The sequence below is a fragment of the Camelina sativa genome, chromosome 12, assembly GCF_000633955.1.
Source record: "Camelina sativa cultivar DH55 chromosome 12, Cs, whole genome shotgun sequence".
Classification (NCBI taxonomy): Eukaryota; Viridiplantae; Streptophyta; class Magnoliopsida; order Brassicales; family Brassicaceae; genus Camelina; species Camelina sativa.
The window spans coordinates 31,757,925-31,776,997 of NC_025696.1; the positions used below are offsets into that span (position 1 = coordinate 31,757,925).

Here is a 19,073-nt window from a genome sequence, read left to right on the forward strand (position 1 = left end):
AAAAAAAAAAAAAAAAAAAGAACCTGATTAGAGGAGTTGGACGCCAAAGCTTATAGATTTCAAGAACTTCCTCAGGGATATCAATAAACCTTTCTTGTGTTGCTTCTTGTTTAATTAACTCACTGGGGAAAAGATGAGACAAATCTTCGGGTTTGATCGGTTCAAAAGTCTTGGGATGCAACGGTGGTGGAGGCTTCACTGAAAGATCAGCGACAATATTGTACCACTGTTTTGGAATCTCAACGAATCCCAAAGCTGCTTTTGCTCTTAAGCTAAATCCGTTAGTAACCCTTGTTGCTTGATTTGATCTTCTTTTCAGAGTTAAGTCATTCAATCCTTGACAGTCACCTAACCAAAAGAAAAAGAAAAAAAAAAATCAATCTCAAGACATCAAATATTGAACTTTGATGCCAAAAAAAGAAACAAAATAGAATAAATTTTGACTTAAAAGAATCAAGGTCAAAAGTGCACTTACCAGTAGAAAATACTTTAGCTGAGACTGATTTAGTGAATGGGTTTGGAGACGAGAGAAATTGAGAGGCCATTTCTTTGGTTTCTTCTATCAGTTCAAATTCAAAGATATGAATTAGAGATTTTATCAAAGATAATATAGTTTAAAGCTTTGATGACTATAGAGTTTTAGAGTCATAGAGAGAGATTGGTGAAGCATTTAAATAGTCATACTCCAACGAATACTTCCCGGCACCCAACCATTTTAATACAATTTTGTTTTGTCTTCTTAATTTTTATTTTTATTTTTGTTGACCTCAACGTTTGACGAAAATTGAGAAAAGTAACCATGGTGCAACTCTCATTGATAATCAAAAATCAATATAAGTTGAATGCAATCTCTACCGCTAGGTGCCTAAACAAGTTAAAATTAATCACAATTACTTAATGAAAACTATTAAAACTATATATTATAAAAAAAAGAGATTCTTAAAAAAAGAGATTCTTTTGAACATCATATTCCTCAACACAAAATAAAAGTATTGAGAAGGCAAGACCTTGACTGTTTTTGACTCTTTGTTTTGTTGTACTCATGATTTCAAGCTCTCTATATTATGGTCAATGATATATATATATATATATATATATATATATATACATATATTTTATTAGGTAACTTAAGCTTGGGGTGTGATTCCAAATGCATCCTCACATTGCTAAGCGGTTTGTGCGGATTTTTCTTTAAGATAACGTCATCTTAGTAGATAGTCCTAAAAAGTCTAAAACTAGCTTCAATTTTTCTTTGGATTATAGTCTCTAGCTCAAATAATTTTACATGCATCCTTTTCAGTTTTCATTAAGTTTGATGGTATTGCATCATGAATGTTCTTTTAAAGATTCAACAACCAATAAATTGGTAGATGTGTGGCCAAAATAGCTTCTAACAGCTCATAAAGCTTCTTTTACTTACCAACAAAAAGTTGTAGATGGCCAATTAATCATTCATTAACCAACACGTCAATTTCAACATTCATTAACCAACAAATCAACTGCCAAATTGTAGTACTATATATCTTCCAGTCCATAAACAAATATATGAACGTACCAATATTCACAATTCTCATCTACTATTACTCTCTACTTCAATGCCATTGAGCTTGTTAGATAAGCCTATCTGCTCACCTTGCTTTCACATTGACTCTGTTCAGTCAATTTTGGTAATGTACAATTGAGTTGAACTTATAGCTTCCACATTTATGTTGCCTCTTTTTAAAAATATCTTCATTAGTTTAATACTCCATAAAGTAAAAGCTCTTTCACCAAGTTACAACCTCTCCGACTTGCTTACAAACTTGGTACATTCAGACACCACGAATTATGTGTCAAGAACTTGGTAACTAATTTCTGTGCTCTACCGTTAATCATGATACTATTTTGATGCTGTCTTTTTTTCCAAAAAGTCGTACATAAACATTTATAAACAAGTGTACACCGCCAAGCAAATCAAAACTAGGTGGAAGTAAGTTGAGCCAACCATGGAAGGAGACGCTCGTGGACAAGATCGGGGCGATCATCTTGTGGGCAATGTCCAACGCCTTGTAGAACATAGAGGTTGAAGTTAGGTAACTGATCCGGAAGGGATGTGAAGTACTTACCTACTGGACCGTCGAGAGGGGTTAGTCCATCTTGGTCTCCCCATAAGACAAGAACCGGTTTGGATATTTCCGGAATCAGCTTAATCGGGTTAGGTCCAGGTGGACCCGTTAAGATTGAAACAAATGCATCTAGCGCACCTTCGGTGTTTGCTGGTCCAGCGATGATCTGACATAACATTTTTCACATAAAGATTCAATAAAAGTTTCATTAGTTCTTTGTCTTTGAGAATGAGTAATACGACAATACCTCTACAAGCGTATCATCTACATTGTCCTTGTTCCCATAAACATTTGTCAAGATGTTCTTCAGATTTTCCCTGCGTTTTGTTCATCCATCAATGTGTTAGAGCTCTCGATTAAATCCTTTCAAAGTCAAAGCAAAAAAACACGGGTGTTATTTGTAACTCGGCAATAAAGTGAAGTATGACATACTTGTCTTTTACGCGGTTGAAGAGTGCAGAAGCAATTCCTCTTTGCTTTAGTAAAAAGTCGATAAGCAAGAGTAAAGGCATCAGCAGCTTGATTCTCCAGTCATCAAAGACGGCTTTATTGTTCATACCACCAGCACAGTTCAATAGAACAAGACCTTTCACCAGATCTTGTTGTGATTCTGTTTCTTTTTTTTTATAATGTCAAACACACACACACACTCAAGTCTCAGTAGTTAGCGGATAACATACAACATGAGACTGATCAATCAATAGCTAAAACTTAAGCATTTCTACACTTTCTTATCCTTTATAACATAAGATAAACCATAGATGCCTAACCAGATTATATCTCATAAAAAAACATAAGATAGCTCAAGCACAAGCTCTTTTACTTGAAGTACATATTAGACGTATAGAGACAAAGTAATGTAGTGAAAAGGGCTTAAAACCTGAGGCAGCGATGACACAAGCAAGGCTTCCAACAGAGTTACCAATCAAAATCGTCGGTTTCTGAACCACTTCTTCCAAGAAGTTGAGTATCAACTGCAACAAAAATAAAGTCAATAAACCAAACAAACCACAAACACTTCATCAAAACAGAGTAGTTTCAAAGATGGTTATACTTCAGCCCATGACTCCATTGTATAGCTAAAACCAGGTGGCTTGTCGGAAGCACCAAACCCAAGTAGATCAATCGCATACACTGTATGGTTCTTAGACAGAGCATTTATGTTCCTGCAAAACAAAAGTTTAGTTTGTTATTCATACATTCACCCTTAAGACATGAGTGTTCTAGTTGTTACCTTCGCCAGTGAGGAATTGAAGCGCCAAAGCCATGAACCAAAAGAACAGTTTGACTCGCCGGAGTAACTTCCTCCGGCGAATCTTTCACGAAGTAGTTGACGGAATATTCTCCTTTCCACTTCCATTCCTTACTTCTCTCTCCTATCTCTACCAATTCTACCGCTTCTACGCCTGAAACCGCCGCGCTTGAAGACGAAGCAGTGGCTCTAACACAGACGCGATCTCTCCGAAGACTAATCCGTCGTAAGGTAACCGTCGAAGTCGTCGTCCGGAATAGCACCGTTGACGGCGGCGCTAATCCCGTCCATGTTAGAGCTCTCATCTTTGTCTCTCTTCTCTCTTTGCTTCTTCTTCAATGTTGTTATCCTGCCATTAGAGATGATGAATCTTACGTGGCTATCGTTCTTCCCAATCAATGGCTCTTACTGGTTCGAGTAGTTTCGGTACAAACCGGTTAACAGCTAATTCGATTAAACCAAGCAAGCGCTTCAATATTTAAAATTGAGATGAAGTGGAGGAGGTGGAGAGGAGACCATGCGAATCCCGTAGGACAACAACAACCACACGTTGGGTTTCGGGACTGAATGGAAAGTTCCACGTGGCATGATTTATGATGATAAGACCAAAGTTAAAAAAAAAAAAAAAAAAAAAGGTATTGGAAAATTTTTTATTTCTTATGTTGTTTTCACCAAACGCACTAATTGGATGCAGATGCATGTTGTGATTCGTTTAGTAACAATTAAGAACATGAACTAGATGAGATATTTGGATGAATTTTAAAAACTCTTTCAAAATATTTGAATTTCTGAATGAGTTATTTTAAAGAGTTTGGATGAGTTAAAAGTCAAAAATATCTCTATTTTAATTAAATAATTATAAAAAATTTCTTTAAAATTTAATATACCCACATTTCAAAAATCCCAATTCTTCCCCTACCAACCTGTAAAATTATATTTTCTTGCCAAAAATCGCAGAATTACGTTTTTTGCCAAAACCGCAAAATTTCTTTTTTCCATCAAAACCGCAAAAATTACACTTTTCCTCAAGAACCGCAAAAACAAACAAAATTATGTTTTTTCGTTAAACCCACAAATTATGTTTTCCTGCCAAAACTGTAAAATTTTGTTTTTCCGCCACAACCGCAAAATATCAATTTTCTGCCAAAAACGCAAAACTGTAAAATTACGTTTTTCCGTCAAAACCGTAAAATCTCGTTTTCCCGCTAAAACCTTAGATTATATTTTCTTGCAAACCCCGCATAATTTTGTTTTTCTGCCAAAACCGTAAAATCTTGTTTTCCCGCCAAAAACACAAAAATGTGTTTTCCCACCAAAACTGTAAAATTATGTTTTCCTTCAAAAAATACAAAACGTAAAATTATGTTTTCCCTTCTAAACCGCAAAATCACGTTTTTTGCCAAAACCGCAAAATCTCATTTTACCGTCAAAACAAGATAATCTAATTTTGAAATGTTAAAAATAAAACTAAAACTACTATAACATCTTCAACCAAAAATAAATGGGTTTTAGGTCATTTTAAATATATTATATCCAATTACAAATATCAAATTACAAAACATACATAACTGCATCCAGATACAATTTCTGGATGGATGACCAAAAACACAGATGAACATCATTTAGATGCTGCGTCTAGATATTGTGTCAGAATATTTTCGTTTCAAATTTTTGATATAAAAGCCTAATTTTCGCAATTTAATGTAATTTTCAAGATCCAATTTTACCAAGGTCAGATTTAGTACTAGAGAGAGTCTTTATATTAGTTAACTCAACTAAGCTTTATTCTCAATTTAGGGTTTGCATTTTAACTTTTAAGTCATCGTTTACTAGAAAAGATGATTTTTGTTTTGGTAAAAATGTGTTCATCTGCTACTTTTTGAGTAAGAGATCTACACCGATAACTCAAGAAGCCAGTTTTACTGGATACTGTGTTCGTGAGTTTGTTGTTGTGCCAAGATATGAATTCTAAGACTAATTAAACATTCTCTTTCGAATTGCCTCCTCTTTTTTTTTTGTTAAAGTTCAATATGTGTCTCTTTTATTCTGTAGTTAACTACGTATGATTGTGTTCATCGACATTGCTATGTAGTTGATTTCAATTGCCACAATCAACATTCTCCCAGGCAGTACTGTTGAAGAGAAGAATAAAGCAACGTCGATGTCGTTGATTAGATGGATCATAGTTTTTTTAGTCATCGTTAAGGTAAACGTTTTTTTGGGTAGAATCCATTAAGGTAAACTTAATTTATATTTTTATGTATATTTTTACTGATAATTATTTTTTAATATATTCCAAAATTGAGAGAAAAAGAATATGAGGATGAGATATGAAATAATTATTAAGAGACATCTGCTGAAGATAATGTTGATTGTGTTGATGCATATAACCAACCGGCGTTTGATCATGATCTTTTAAAAAATCACAAGATTCAGGTTTAATTATTTTTTCTATCATTTTGTTTAGTAATCTTGTTATAGAAACCTTAGTTTCCAAAGTTAGTAATTTATATAATCACATGTATATCAATATTATTTTGACATGTGTGAAAAGAAAAATTATTTAACAAATTGTAGGAAAATTAAAAAAAATAAAAAGAAAAGGATTACAATTAATATTTTTGAAAAGTATATAAAACCAAAAGTAATCTATTATATCACTAATTCTAATAGGAAAGTTATCTATTAAATTACTAATTAAATAGGAAAATATGTGCAGTTAATAAGAAAAATATTTGCAATTTAATTGCAATTATTATTTATTATAATCATATAGTAAAACAAAATTTATATATAAAAGTGATTAAAGTATACAAAGGTTTAATTTGTTAAACTTAGTGATTAACATAATATAAGAAAAATAAGATAATCAAAATAAGAAATTAATGTAAATTGTTTAAGTTTTTCAATCGGTAAATGATTTGATAGCGTATTTAATATTATGTTATTATATAAACTTTGGTTTTCAAAGTTAGTAACTCATGTGATCGCGACACATGTCAATTTTAACAATTAATTTTTTTGTCATGTGTTATACAAAAACTTTGTTTTAACATATTTGTAAATTATAAGAAAATAAAAATTTAAACAATTTAATAAATATAAAAGATAGTTCATATATGTATATAAAAAATAATACTAATTCTAATTTTAAATTACTAATTCTATAAAGAAAAATAATTAAGAAAATTATACAATTAATTACTATAATACTATAATTTAAAAAATTATACTGTCAATTATTAATCCTAAAGAAAAGGATTGTACATACTCACTTTACATATAAAAAAAAAATCTCATAATAACGTCTTTGAATTTTTGATTAACTTATGATAATGTTAGTATAATTTTATTTAAAATTAGTTGGACAAGTAGTAAAACTATTACGTATGAGATAACAAATTTAAAACAAATATATTTAAGCTATTGTTAATTTTCAAATATGAGATAAAATTAGTTTTCAGTTTTTTCTTTGAGAATTATGTTTTATTAGTTTTTAGTTTAAAAAGAAATATTAAGTAGGATATAAATTTGATACTATGAACATTTTTTTATTTGAAAATTATAAATGTTACTCATGGGATTGAGTGCATAGAATTAAAATCTAATTTTATTATCATGTAATATACAAATAAATTGTATTGGAAGATGGAGTGTGTGAACTCTAAATCCGATTATTAAAAAATTCATATGAAAGAAAAGCAAATGGAAAACACTTGAAGCCCACGTAAGCAGTTGGCGGTGTCCAGCAAATACGGTTCCAGTTCGAAACTACGAAATGGCGAGTTCTACATCTACTACAATTTTATCTTATCCACATGAGGTATACACATTACATAGTTAATCATCTTTTCAATGACAATAAATTTTATCCCTTAAAAAGCAATTGATTACTACTTATATTAATTAGAAGGGAAATTAGAAATAAATAATTGAATTAATGCATTCTATAACTATATGTCAATTATTCTTAAATTACCATTTAGCAAATTTTTTTCAAAAAAAAGTTAGATATTCTTTGAGAAATTGATGAAGAAAATATTAGAATCTTTATAACGTCTTGATGCTTCCCACAAAATCTCGTAACGATCGGATCTCAGACAAATCTAAAATCAAGCCTCCAACATCCGCTGGTCTCAATTCGCGACTAAGAGAACACATCCCACGAAACTACATATATCTTATGGAGGATTAACTCAAATGTGATTCCACAAAGAAAAAAAAAAGAATCTATGAAAATGTCTTAGCTACAACCTTACCAAAAATCAATACTTTCTGAAACGATTTGAGCAGTCGGATCATGTTTCTCCCAAACCATGATAGTTATGTTTCTCTCTTTACTCTAAGAAAAAAGCTTATCTCTTTCATTTTCTCCTTCACACCAAATAACCAAGAGTTCTATTTTGTTTTCTCCTTCTCTCTGATCAGAAAAACGTCGACAATAACACATATAGAGAGGAGGCGTCGACTTATGGGGAATACTATGAATTTTTGGTTTATTTATAGTAAACCAAAATGTAATTGAACAAAAAATCAATTAAAATTTAATCTTTTGGTTTGCTCCACACCTCACAATCATTCCCTATATATTAATAGAGAAGCACTCTCACCAAAAAGCTGAGGTGTCGCACTCACAAAGCTTATGTACCATTTGAATAAATACCATTACTTCTCATTATTATTTACATAAATATGCCATTGAAATATATGAGTTAATGTTTTTTCTATTAGTTTTTAAAAAGGAAAGGTTTAATCAACTATTAAAATCCTAAAATGTATTTAATTATCACTTACATAACCTATTAATTATTAAAAGTAAATTAGATTTCACAAAAAAATTATAAACCATCTATTTATTTTTTTGAAAAGCTAAAGTTATTCTCCTATTTTGAAAAAGTCTGCTGACTATTCAACTATATTAAAAAAAAGATAACTGAATAAATTATCACAATAATCATAAAAGTAAATTAGATACAACAAACAATTTAAACTTATTCACCTATTTAACTTTTTGAAACGCAAAAACTTAGGCCCTGATTGGTAACATACTTTAAAGACTTTAAAATTATTTAAAGCACTAACAGCCATATTTTTACCAATCACACTTTCATTGTTTTTAATTTTTTTAAAGCTTTAAAAGCCACTTCTTTTTTATCCTTCCTTGTTTTCTCAAAAATTTTAAAGCGTCAAATTCAGGCTGTAAAACTAAATAATTTTAAAAACATTCTTTTCTTTCTCCCTTTTATATTTAAAACCTCTCCAAAAATATATGTATATTTTTTACATATTATATTTTTACAAATTAATTATTCTTATTTTTTCTTTTTCTTTTAAGATCCATTTCAATAAGAATTTTTTTTTTTTTCATCATCATCATTAATAATGGTGTAAAAGTGTCAAAATAGCTACAGCTTTAAAAGTTTTTGATAAACAATCAAATTTTAACAGTTAAAGATTTTAAAGTTTTTACAGTCAAAGCATCTACAGCCCAATTCTCTACAGCTAAAATTTTAAAGTGAAAGTCTGTACAGCCAAGATTAACAGCCGTTACCAATCAGGGCCTTATTCTCTGGTTTAAAAAAATCAGATAACTATCCAAGTATTAAAAATTAATTATCACAATATAATCTTATAAACAATTAACATTTTTTTTTAATTACTAAGAGGTTCCGGGCCTAGGTCCGTACATCCTCTCTGGCCAGGGACCAGAACATTTTATATGGTTCCCTCCCAAGCGTCGTCCCTCGAACCAGCGACCTCTAGACTTTGCCAGAGAATCTTTACCAATTGAGGTATCGACGCTTGGTAACAATTAGCATTTCACAAACAATTTTAAATCTATTCATTAATTTAATTGTTTGAAAAACAAAAACTTTGTCTCCTATTTAAAAATTCTAACTATTTAAATATATGTGACTCATCAATCTTAACATGGTATCCATGTTGCGGATTTTTTTTAAAACTTTAGACAATCATTTTTTCTATAAGTTTTCACCAGAACTACACTTTTTGATTAATTACCACTTTTTATACATTTTTCTCATGCATTGCATTTTTACACTTAGAATTAGTTTAAATTAAATCGATTAGTCAAAAAAAAATATTGCTTTATCTATTTAAAGGCATAATGATGTAGATAACGATGTGAAAAATAAAAGATGTGAATTTGATTTTAGAAACACAAAAGGACATTAAAACTTTCTCCATTACGTTGAATTTTTTTTTTATCTTTAAATAGTTTATGGATGAAACGTATTTTTACACAAAATAAACGAAAATTTAAATAAATGAAAAAAAAAAATTTTAATTACAGATTTTGTTTTACACAAAAAAATCTTAAATCTCAATATTATTTATAATATTTATTTGAATAGATTTATCCGCCAGTAGGTACATAGTAACTTTAGAAAGCGGATGTTACAATTAAAGACTCTGCATTGCAATTGATAATGAATAAACCTCAACACTCGGTCTCATGATAAAAGCAAGTCTTCAATATTTATCAATTATCATCGCAACTTATGTGTATGTACTTTAACAAAAAAAAAAAAAAACAAAAACAAAAAAAACTTATGTGTATGTATCTTCCCGTCCTGTCTCCACGTCAAATTTTCTTTAATCATATTTTGTGCCGCTTCCACTCAATTACTTTTGTATGTAAGCATCAAAATTAAGCCATATTCTCTTAAGTCTTTTGGTATCTTGTTTCATTGGATTATAACTATTCATCAGAATCCTTTTTAGGGTTTTAGTTTTTTTTCTTCTAGGATCAGTTATTATTCTTTGATTCCATTACTCTGATTGTCGAATGAGTGTAAATGAAAAAAAAAATTCCTGGTTTTTTCATAATATATATTACTCATTTATAATTGTAATATATTGAAAGAAAAAAGGGGCATCTGCAAAAACAAACCAAATGGTCAATTCTTGAGTTGTACTTTGTGAATCAGTAGTAGTCATGGGTACAATAACCAGACCAAAAGGGTTGGATTAGGCAACTCGTGGAATACGTCAGGGGGATCCAATCTCTCCGTACCTGTTCATACTCTGCACTGAGGCCCTAATAGCAGAAATCAAGAATGCAGAACAAGAAGGAAAGATTCAGGGATTACGCATCTCAAATGCAAGCCCTCGGGTCTTCCACTTACTTTTTGCGGATGACAGTTTATTCTTCTGCAAAGCAGAGCCTGGACAATGTAAAACAATTATTGACATAATCCGCTTTTATGGCGAGGCGTCAGGACAGAAAATCAATTTTTCCAAATCCTCGATAATGTTTGGCACCGAGGTTCTGAACCCTTTACGACAAGAGATCAAATCTATTGTCGGGATATCACAAGAGATCAAATATATTGTCGGGATATCACAAGAAGATTCATGGGTCAAAAGCACAAGTATTTTCTTTTGTAAGAGATCGGCTTCATAAGAAGGTAAACTTATGGACTTCAAAATCCCTTTCTAAGAGAGGAAAGGAGGTCTTGATAAAATCAGTGGCGCAAGCAATTCCGACATATGTAATGTCGTGTTTCCTCTTACCAAAAGCTATTTACTCCAAATTAAGTAGTGCTATTGCCAACTTCTGGTGGAGTAATAAAGCTGATAGTAAAGGATTACATTGGCTTTCATGGGAGCAGATGTGTAATGATCTCTCGGAAAGCGGGCTAGGCTTTCGAACACTAGAAGAGTTTAATCTAGCTCTGCTGGCAAAGCAGCTATGGAGGCTACTACGATATCCAGATTCCCTTCTGAGTCGAGTTCTCAAAGGCAGGTATTACCGCTACTCAAGCCCACTAGAAATACAAGTATCAAACAAACCTTCGTACGGATGGAGGAGTATGTTGGCGGCAAAACAAGTTTTAGTGCATGGAATTCGGAAGACCATCAACTCAGGTTTCAACACGTGCATTTGGACGGAACCTTGGATCCCCGACTCACCGGCTCGACCGCCGTTAGGGCTGACGAATGTAAGAGATCCCCTTCTTTGTGTTAACACACTGATTGATTTTAATACGAAAACATGGAAAGTGGAGCGTCTTCGGGAACTCTTCCCCCCGAAAGAAATTATCCTGATCTTGGGGATCAAACCAAGCTTAAAAGCCTCGAGAGATGGATACTCTTGGACTTTGACAAAGTCAGGTAATTATACTGTTAAGTCTGGATATGAAGTCGCGAGAGCTATCTCTCGTCCTGCTGGCGACCTCCCTGTTCAGGGTCCTAGTGTTACTACACTCAAGGCGCAAGCATGGAAGTTAAAAACATCACGAAAGCTGAAGCACTTCGTGTGGCAATGTGTGACTGGATGCGTGGCTGTATGCCAACGTTTAAATTATCGCCATATTGGTAGAGACAAGGGTTGCCCTAGATGTGGAGCAGAGGAGGAAACTATCAATCATATGCTATTCGAATGCCCTCCAGCACGCCAAGTGTGGGCTTTATCGACCATTCCCTCCCATCCTTTGGTGTTCCCTTCACCTTTCCTATATAGTAACCTGGACTTTCTATATGGGAGAGACAAAGACCTTGGTGATCTCGCAGATCACTTGAGGCCATTTCCTTGGATGATGTGGTACATATGGAAGGAAAGAAACAAGAAAGTGTTTGAAAATTTCTATGAACTTCCGCAAGACACATTGGAAAAAGCTATAAAAGAAGAAGAGGTATGGAGAAGAGCGAACACTAAAGACCTAGCGCCTGGGCTAGATGAATCAAGGATTTCTCCGACTCCACTCCCACAAGACACTCTTATATGCTTTATCGATGGTTCTTGGCACACAAACATGGATAGGAGTGGACATGGCTGGATTGCGTCCATTGGGGATAGGATCGTGCACATGGGGTTAAAAGGAATGCGGAGGAGCCTCTCCCCTCTACATGCAGAGTTAGACACCCTCATTTGGACCATGGAGTGCCTTTTGACCCTAGATATGGATAGAGTACTCTTCGCGACAGATTGTGCGGACTTACTAGCAATGACATCCAATGTTGAGGATTGGCCGAATTTTTCTTCGGAATTGGGGAATTTTCCTATTTTCAAGGATCGTTTTGTCAATTTTAGCATTAGACATATTCCTAAATGTGCTGATAAACTTACGAAATGTGCAAGAACACGCGGTTTCTGTTTTTCCCATGTAAGCTCATCGGCTCCCCCTTGGCTCTCTCATGAAGAGAGTCTGTTTCCGAGAACTTAATATATGGGATGGTTTCGACAAAAAAACAAAAAAAACCAGACCAAAAGTACGAAACCAAAAAAAAAAACTGTGACAAAATAACTGAATGGATAGTAAATTTGAGAACTAAAAAGACCAAAATTGAACCGATACTGAATCGAGAATCGAATGGGTACCGAAATACCTAACATAAAGTTGTAGATCTAAAATATTAATTATGTTTATATTTGATATAATCCAATTACCAAAATTACAATTATAAATCAATAAATATCAAATATTTAGACCAAATAACCAAAAATATCCAGTAGTTTTTAGATATATTTATCAAAATTCAATCAAATTTTATTCAAATTTAACCATTTTAAAAAAATATATCCTATTTTGAATATCCAGAACTGAACCGAGAAAATAACAGAGCTGACCCAGAATCGGAAATCTAAAGTAATCGTATGGATCTATTTAGAACCGAACCAAATATCCAAATTGCCCATGCCTGTCTCGGTGGTACTCGGTTGTGTTCATGAAAAAAATATCCGGTGCGTTTTTTTTGTGTCAGCAATAAAATATCCAAAGCGACCAAATTTGAACCATTAAATTAAAGTAATGTATTTTGGTGGCTTTAGGTTCTGTTTCTAAACGTAATTTTCATAAGACACTGCTTCGTTACACGAACTCCAATTTTTCCTAATCCTCGCAACCACAAATCTTCAATCTTTAAGATAGATAGGATCAGGTTCTGGGTTCAAAGGTAAAGCTTATCACCTTTTTTTTTTCTCTCAAACTTCTGATATTTCCCAGTTGTTTTCGATTCTACTCTCTCGAATTCGTTAATTGAGGACAAGTCTGAAGGAAACGGTGAGGAAGAAGACAATTTCTCACTTCAGAGAGCTTGGCTTTTGTTACTCGTTTCGTTGATGGGTTCTTGAAAAAGTTATGCCCATTTGTTGTTTGATTAAATGCCCCAATGAGATTGTCCTGAATCTGATCTCTGTATCCCAAATAGGTTTCTGTGATTATCTTAGGAGGGCTGAGCTAAAGTTTCGATTTTTTTTTAACTTGTTATATGCATTTCTAAAGTTTGTGTTTTTGTATGTTTCTGTTAAATTCTGCTTTGGGTTTTGGTGAATGAAGAGATATATGATGATGACATGTTGCTATTTGACAGGACCTGAAGAAAATGGCACTGTTTCCTCTTCACCATGAAGTTCCTTGTAAAGGAGAAGTGTTGTTTGATTCAAATGGTTCAAGACGTTTTTCATCTGGTCGTAGTAGTAATGTTCTGAAACATAGAACAATGGCTGATGCAACCACGCTTGGCAGGGATTATTGGATGAAGAGTTGTAAAAAACCAATCCCGTATTGCTATTCACTAAGAGGTAAATTATGCTTGGTTAGGGCGTCATCAGAGAACAAGGTTACAAAAAAGAGGATTCAACTGTTGGATTCTTACTTTGGGAAACTTCGGAACGAGGATGAGAAGCCTTCTATATCAGCAGGTGATGATGATATTGATCAGAAAGTTGAAACCAATGCGGATAAAGAGTTGGATTCTTTGAGTGTTTATCTTGACAAACTAAAAAAAGGTATAATACAATGTTCTTAATACAATATTCTTGAATTTGGTGTCTTGTTGCTTGATCTTGTCCGGTGTTCTTTCTGTTAATGCCACTTATTTGACTCTCAGATGAAAAATCTAAAGGTTTAGTACCGTCTACATTGGAAGTAGCAAAATCAGAAGGTGGTTCAGTAGCAAGCAGATTGAGGAAGAAGACTGGTGTCGAAAGCAATACTAAACCTTTCCATCAGCTTGATGGTGATGATCAATCAGAAGATGCATTGAACTTCTATGTTGTGTAAGAACTCTTAATCACTTCTTGTTCGTCATGCCACAAGGTTCTTATTGATGCTTAAAAATCTCTTTTATTGTCTCCATTAAAATTGCAGGAGCATATTAGCATCCATAAATGTTGGAGTGTGTCTGTTTGAAGCGGCAGCGCCAGTTAGGAATAACGATATGGGACTGCTATCACTCCCTTTGTTATATGGAGCAAAGATAAATGATTTAATCATTGCTGGAGAATGGTGGAGACTGGTCACACCCATGTTTCTGGTACAAGACCAACAAATTGGGTCTGTTCTCCCATTCTTTACTGTTTTAAAAACACACTCAACCAAAACACACTCAAGACAAATTTACTGTCAAAACTCAAAACTATAAGTATATATTGTTTTTTTTTCTCATGCCGCTGCATCTTNAAACTAAAAAAAGGTATAATACAATGTTCTTAATACAATATTCTTGAATTTGGTGTCTTGTTGCTTGATCTTGTCCGGTGTTCTTTCTGTTAATGCCACTTATTTGACTCTCAGATGAAAAATCTAAAGGTTTAGTACCGTCTACATTGGAAGTAGCAAAATCAGAAGGTGGTTCAGTAGCAAGCAGATTGAGGAAGAAGACTGGTGTCGAAAGCAATACTAAACCTTTCCATCAGCTTGATGGTGATGATCAATCAGAAGATGCATTGAACTTCTATGTTGTGTAAGAACTCTTAATCACTTCTTGTTCGTCATGCCACAAGGTTCTTATTGATGCTTAAAAATCTCTTTTATTGTCTCCATTAAAATTGCAGGAGCATATTAGCATCCATAAATGTTGGAGTGTGTCTGTTTGAAGCGGCAGCGCCAGTTAGGAATAACGATATGGGACTGCTATCACTCCCTTTGTTATATGGAGCAAAGATAAATGATTTAATCATTGCTGGAGAATGGTGGAGACTGGTCACACCCATGTTTCTGGTACAAGACCAACAAATTGGGTCTGTTCTCCCATTCTTTACTGTTTTAAAAACACACTCAACCAAAACACACTCAAGACAAATTTACTGTCAAAACTCAAAACTATAAGTATATATTGTTTTTTTTTCTCATGCCGCTGCATCTTTTTTTACATACCACATTTAGTACTCTTGATGACTTGGTTTCATGTGATTTTTCCTTTTTGTCTCTGAATCACTTTTATTGTACGTTACAGCACTCTGGGATTCCTCATGTAGCCCTTAGCTCCTGGGCTCTGCTTACTTTTGGACCAAAAGTCTGCCGTGACTATGGACTAATCACATTTTGTCTCATTTACATTCTCGGAGGAGTCTCTGGTAATTTCATGAGCTTTCTGCATACACCAGATCCAACAGTTGGAGGAACTGTAAGTTAGCTAGTTTGTCCCATGTGATGTTCGCAGGTTGCACTATCTGTTACTGTTCTTAATCGTGGTTGGTGCAGGGACCAGCATTTGCTTTAATAGGAGCTTGGCTCGTTGACCAAAATCAGAACAAGGAGATGATCAAAAGCGATGAATATGAGGACTTGTTTCAGAAGGCCATTATTATGACAGGACTTGGTCTCATATTAAGCCATTTCGGCCCAATTGATGACTGGTAAGCTTCCAACATCCATCAGCTAGTTGTTTCTTGTTCAGCAATTTTTACGATTAAATACCTAATTTAAGCAGCCTCAATTCATTAGAAAGAATCATATGATACTTCTTCTTTTTTGGTTTTTCATCATAGTTTCGATCTTTGTTTTGGTAAGTAGTAGGATCAATGGATCATAAACAGGATTTATACAAACCAAACCGCTAAACTTGTTGTTTTATTCAATTGACTGACAACATAGACTAGACTTGATTACCAAGAGAACTAACCTGAGGTTGGTTTGTTATAGAGCTGGTGTAGCTGCAGCACACCTAGGCTAGTTACTATAGTCTTGAGTGAAACTTAAACGAGAACATCTTATCAGGGATGGTGTGTTTTGCTTCTAACATATGAGTCGTGACAGGACTAATCTGGGAGCACTTATAGCCGGGATTGTGTACGGATTCTTCACTTGTCCGGTGCTTCAACTTGGAAGAGGAAGTGAAAGACAAGAAGGGACTGTGACGGTTGGACCAGAGAAAGAGAAGAATGCTGATCCCTGTAAATCGTTTCTGGTTTTCACAATCTTTATCGCGGTTCTTGTGACTTCTGTGCTACTCCTTGGGGATGGACCATTGGACTTCCCAACGTACGATGATGTTGTATATTCCCTCATTTAGTGTATCATCAAGACAACTATATAAAGAGACTTGTGTGTGGTTTGGTTATGTAGTAGAAAGCTGAATGTGAGTACTGATAAGCAAATTGAGAAAATTTGTGTATTGTATTCCTCTCACCCTTTGGTTTTTTATATATATCTCAAGTTTTGTTGGTTTCTCTTTACCTATTTTATGCAATTATTATGGGAGATAGAGGACTCTAGATCTTGAGACCTTTAAATTGTGGAACGAAGTCGTCCAGGGTAACCATTTAAATAATAAACAAAAAGTAGAATAAAATTTTTAAAAATGGAACGAAACAACGAGGCTCCAAAGAAACTTCCTAAATTTTTTTCACTACTTCTCTTTTCATTCTCGGAGAAAAGGAAATACTAATAGGGACAAAATCGTAATTATACCCTAAGCATCCATATTAATTAACTTGATCACAACGGCTATAATTAGTTACTAATCACAATAATTAAACTACTAAACTCAAAAGAAGAATGGAAAAAACAAAAAACCCTACCCCTAATGTAAGTATATAAGGCAACAGAAGCACTCTTTCTCTTCAGTTTCGATCGTTTCTCTCCTCCTCTCAATAACAAGTTCCTTTTTTCCTGATCACGTCTTTCACTCGCACAACTTTTTGAGTTTCTTTGAAATCGATCACCATGAGTACGAATCATCTCACGGTTTCAGGTAAGGATATGTGGTCGAATTTGTTTTTACTTGCGGATACTGCGGTTATGGTTTGGGAAGAAGAACAACGTCGTCGTCGTGGAGAAGAGGATCGCGAGAAGAGTTTCTTCTATCTTTTCCCGAGGAAGAAAAGGTCGTCTTTGTTGAAGAGAAGATACACACAACAAAACCCTAATGGGACTTCTGGAATGTCTTCTTCTTCATCGCTCGATGTTCACGAGAGGGAAAAAAAACAAAACCCTAGTTTTTTTTATGAGCCTGTGGTGTATGATGCAGAGCTACGTGCAAAGAAGGGGAAATCTAAGATCGTCTGTGAAGGTTATGACTACCGCAGAGAGAATGATGATGCGACGAGACTCTCTGAGAAGAACATGAAGAAATTGGTAAAAAACCTACGACGAAACTTGGATGATCTTGATGGGTCGTCGTCTTCTATGTCTTCATCGTTCCTGAACCTTCGTTGTTACAATTACCCTACGTTACTCCTCGGTTACAACACGGCTAAGTCAGAGAAGACAGAGACGAACGACCCTCTTTACCAACCATGCCTAAAAGAGAACACCACAAGCCGCAAGAGGCGTGCCGTGCAACAGAGGAAGGGCGGTAATTTCAAGAAAGCAAAGGTTGATTCTTTCCCAAGGAGGACAAGTACAGAGGCACCGGAGTGGATTTTTCAGGTGATGAGAAGAATGGGAGCTGATGCCGCAAACCCGTTGCTGATCTTTGAGAAGGGTCTAAAAGCGAGTGATGTGAAATCAGGCCAGAGTCGTCTTTTAATCCCATTCCAGCAGCTCATCAGGAACGACTTCTTGACGCCAGGGGAGTATCGAGCCATAAATAAAGACGAATACAAGGAAAACGACGATGATAATATTGGTGTTGGAGCGATTTTTGTGAACCGAAGATGTGAAAAGTGGGGTGTGCGTTTTAAGATATGGGCGATGGAGAAAGACAGTGGACACGGGACCTTGAATTACGCTTTGAACTGGGGGTGGAACGATGTCGTCAAGGGTAACCACTTAAAAAAGGACGACAAGATCAGTCTTTGGACTTTCAGGTGCCGTGGAGTACTCTGCTTTGCTCTTGAGACATACTAAGTTTCTTCCTTAATTTGCTATCTGATAATGTTTGATTTGTCTCTTCGAAACGTTGTAATTACTTGATTGATCTTAGCTGATTTCTTCTGCACAGTCATTGACCTTGAGATTATGGTAAGTATTAACTTCTAGGAAGTATTAATTAGGTAGCTACATTAAGGGGGTTTACTTTGGTTTTGATGTTAAACTCGGTTGGGTTTATCTCTTCTATTATATTAGTAGTAACTTGTGTAAACCAAATGTTGTTTCAGATATTTTCTCTCGTTTGAATTGAACATTTTCATAAATAAATATGGTCTCTTGTTTTGTTTACTTTAGTTATTACTGCACTGTTCAATACCTTTGTGATGGAAATAATCAACACAATACACGGAGCGAAGCAACAAGATCATGACAAACAAGTTTAGATTACTGCACTTGTTCACTAAGCTATTCAGGTGATTCTTGAGGTTTTCTGTGTATAGTAGTAACTTCTTGGAAGTCTTACTTCGAATGTGAGTGTAGTGTAGTTCTCTCCTCTATTATAGTAACTTGTCTGTCCGTCTCCTCTGTAACTGTCTCAGATCTTCACATAGTTTGAACAAATTGTTACAAAATGAAGTGACTTCTTCTGCTTCCATGCTGCCTCCTTGATCTCATCTCCTGCTTCGTCCTAATGAGTAATGAGCAGAAGAAAGA

At 34.3% G+C, this 19,073-nt stretch overlaps 4 protein-coding genes across 5 annotated transcripts in view; 2 read left to right on the forward strand and 2 right to left on the reverse strand.

Moving 5' to 3' along the window:
- Nucleotides 1-718, reverse strand: part of LOC104732991 (tryptophan synthase beta chain 2-like) — a 3,645-nt gene extending 2,927 nt beyond the window's left edge. Inside the window, exons 1-2 of the mRNA XM_010452596.2 lie at nucleotides 476-718; nucleotides 24-348 (exon numbers count right to left, since the gene is read on the reverse strand). Coding sequence (XP_010450898.1) covers nucleotides 24-348; nucleotides 476-545 — 395 coding nt within the window. The 5' untranslated portion in view covers nucleotides 546-718. The remainder of the gene's footprint in view (nucleotides 1-23; nucleotides 349-475) is intronic.
- On the reverse strand, nucleotides 1,751-3,804 carry LOC104732992 (pheophytinase, chloroplastic). Its single transcript, XM_010452597.2, has 6 exons — nucleotides 3,340-3,804; nucleotides 3,160-3,271; nucleotides 2,986-3,079; nucleotides 2,538-2,721; nucleotides 2,353-2,422; nucleotides 1,751-2,271 (listed from the first exon to the last, which is right to left on the reverse strand). The coding sequence occupies exons 1-6, from the start codon at nucleotides 3,660-3,662 to the stop codon at nucleotides 1,960-1,962; spliced, it is 1,095 nt and encodes a 364-aa protein (XP_010450899.1). The 5' UTR covers nucleotides 3,663-3,804; the 3' UTR covers nucleotides 1,751-1,959.
- On the forward strand, nucleotides 13,128-16,776 carry LOC104732993 (RHOMBOID-like protein 9, chloroplastic). Of its 2 annotated transcripts, none has more exons than XM_010452599.2 (7): nucleotides 13,128-13,275; nucleotides 13,693-14,110; nucleotides 14,212-14,380; nucleotides 14,472-14,637; nucleotides 15,559-15,729; nucleotides 15,807-15,961; nucleotides 16,362-16,776. In XM_010452599.2, exons 2-7 carry the CDS (start codon nucleotides 13,705-13,707, stop codon nucleotides 16,615-16,617), a joined length of 1,323 nt encoding a protein of 440 aa, XP_010450901.1. In that variant the 5' UTR covers nucleotides 13,128-13,275; nucleotides 13,693-13,704; the 3' UTR covers nucleotides 16,618-16,776. The 2 variants fall into 2 exon arrangements, with proteins under 2 accessions (XP_010450901.1, XP_010450902.1); XM_010452600.1 differs by lacking the exon at nucleotides 13,128-13,275 and adding an exon at nucleotides 13,282-13,382.
- On the forward strand, nucleotides 17,271-18,395 carry LOC104734059 (B3 domain-containing protein At5g38500-like). Its single transcript, XM_010453566.1, has one exon. It carries the CDS (start codon nucleotides 17,271-17,273, stop codon nucleotides 18,393-18,395), a length of 1,125 nt encoding a protein of 374 aa, XP_010451868.1.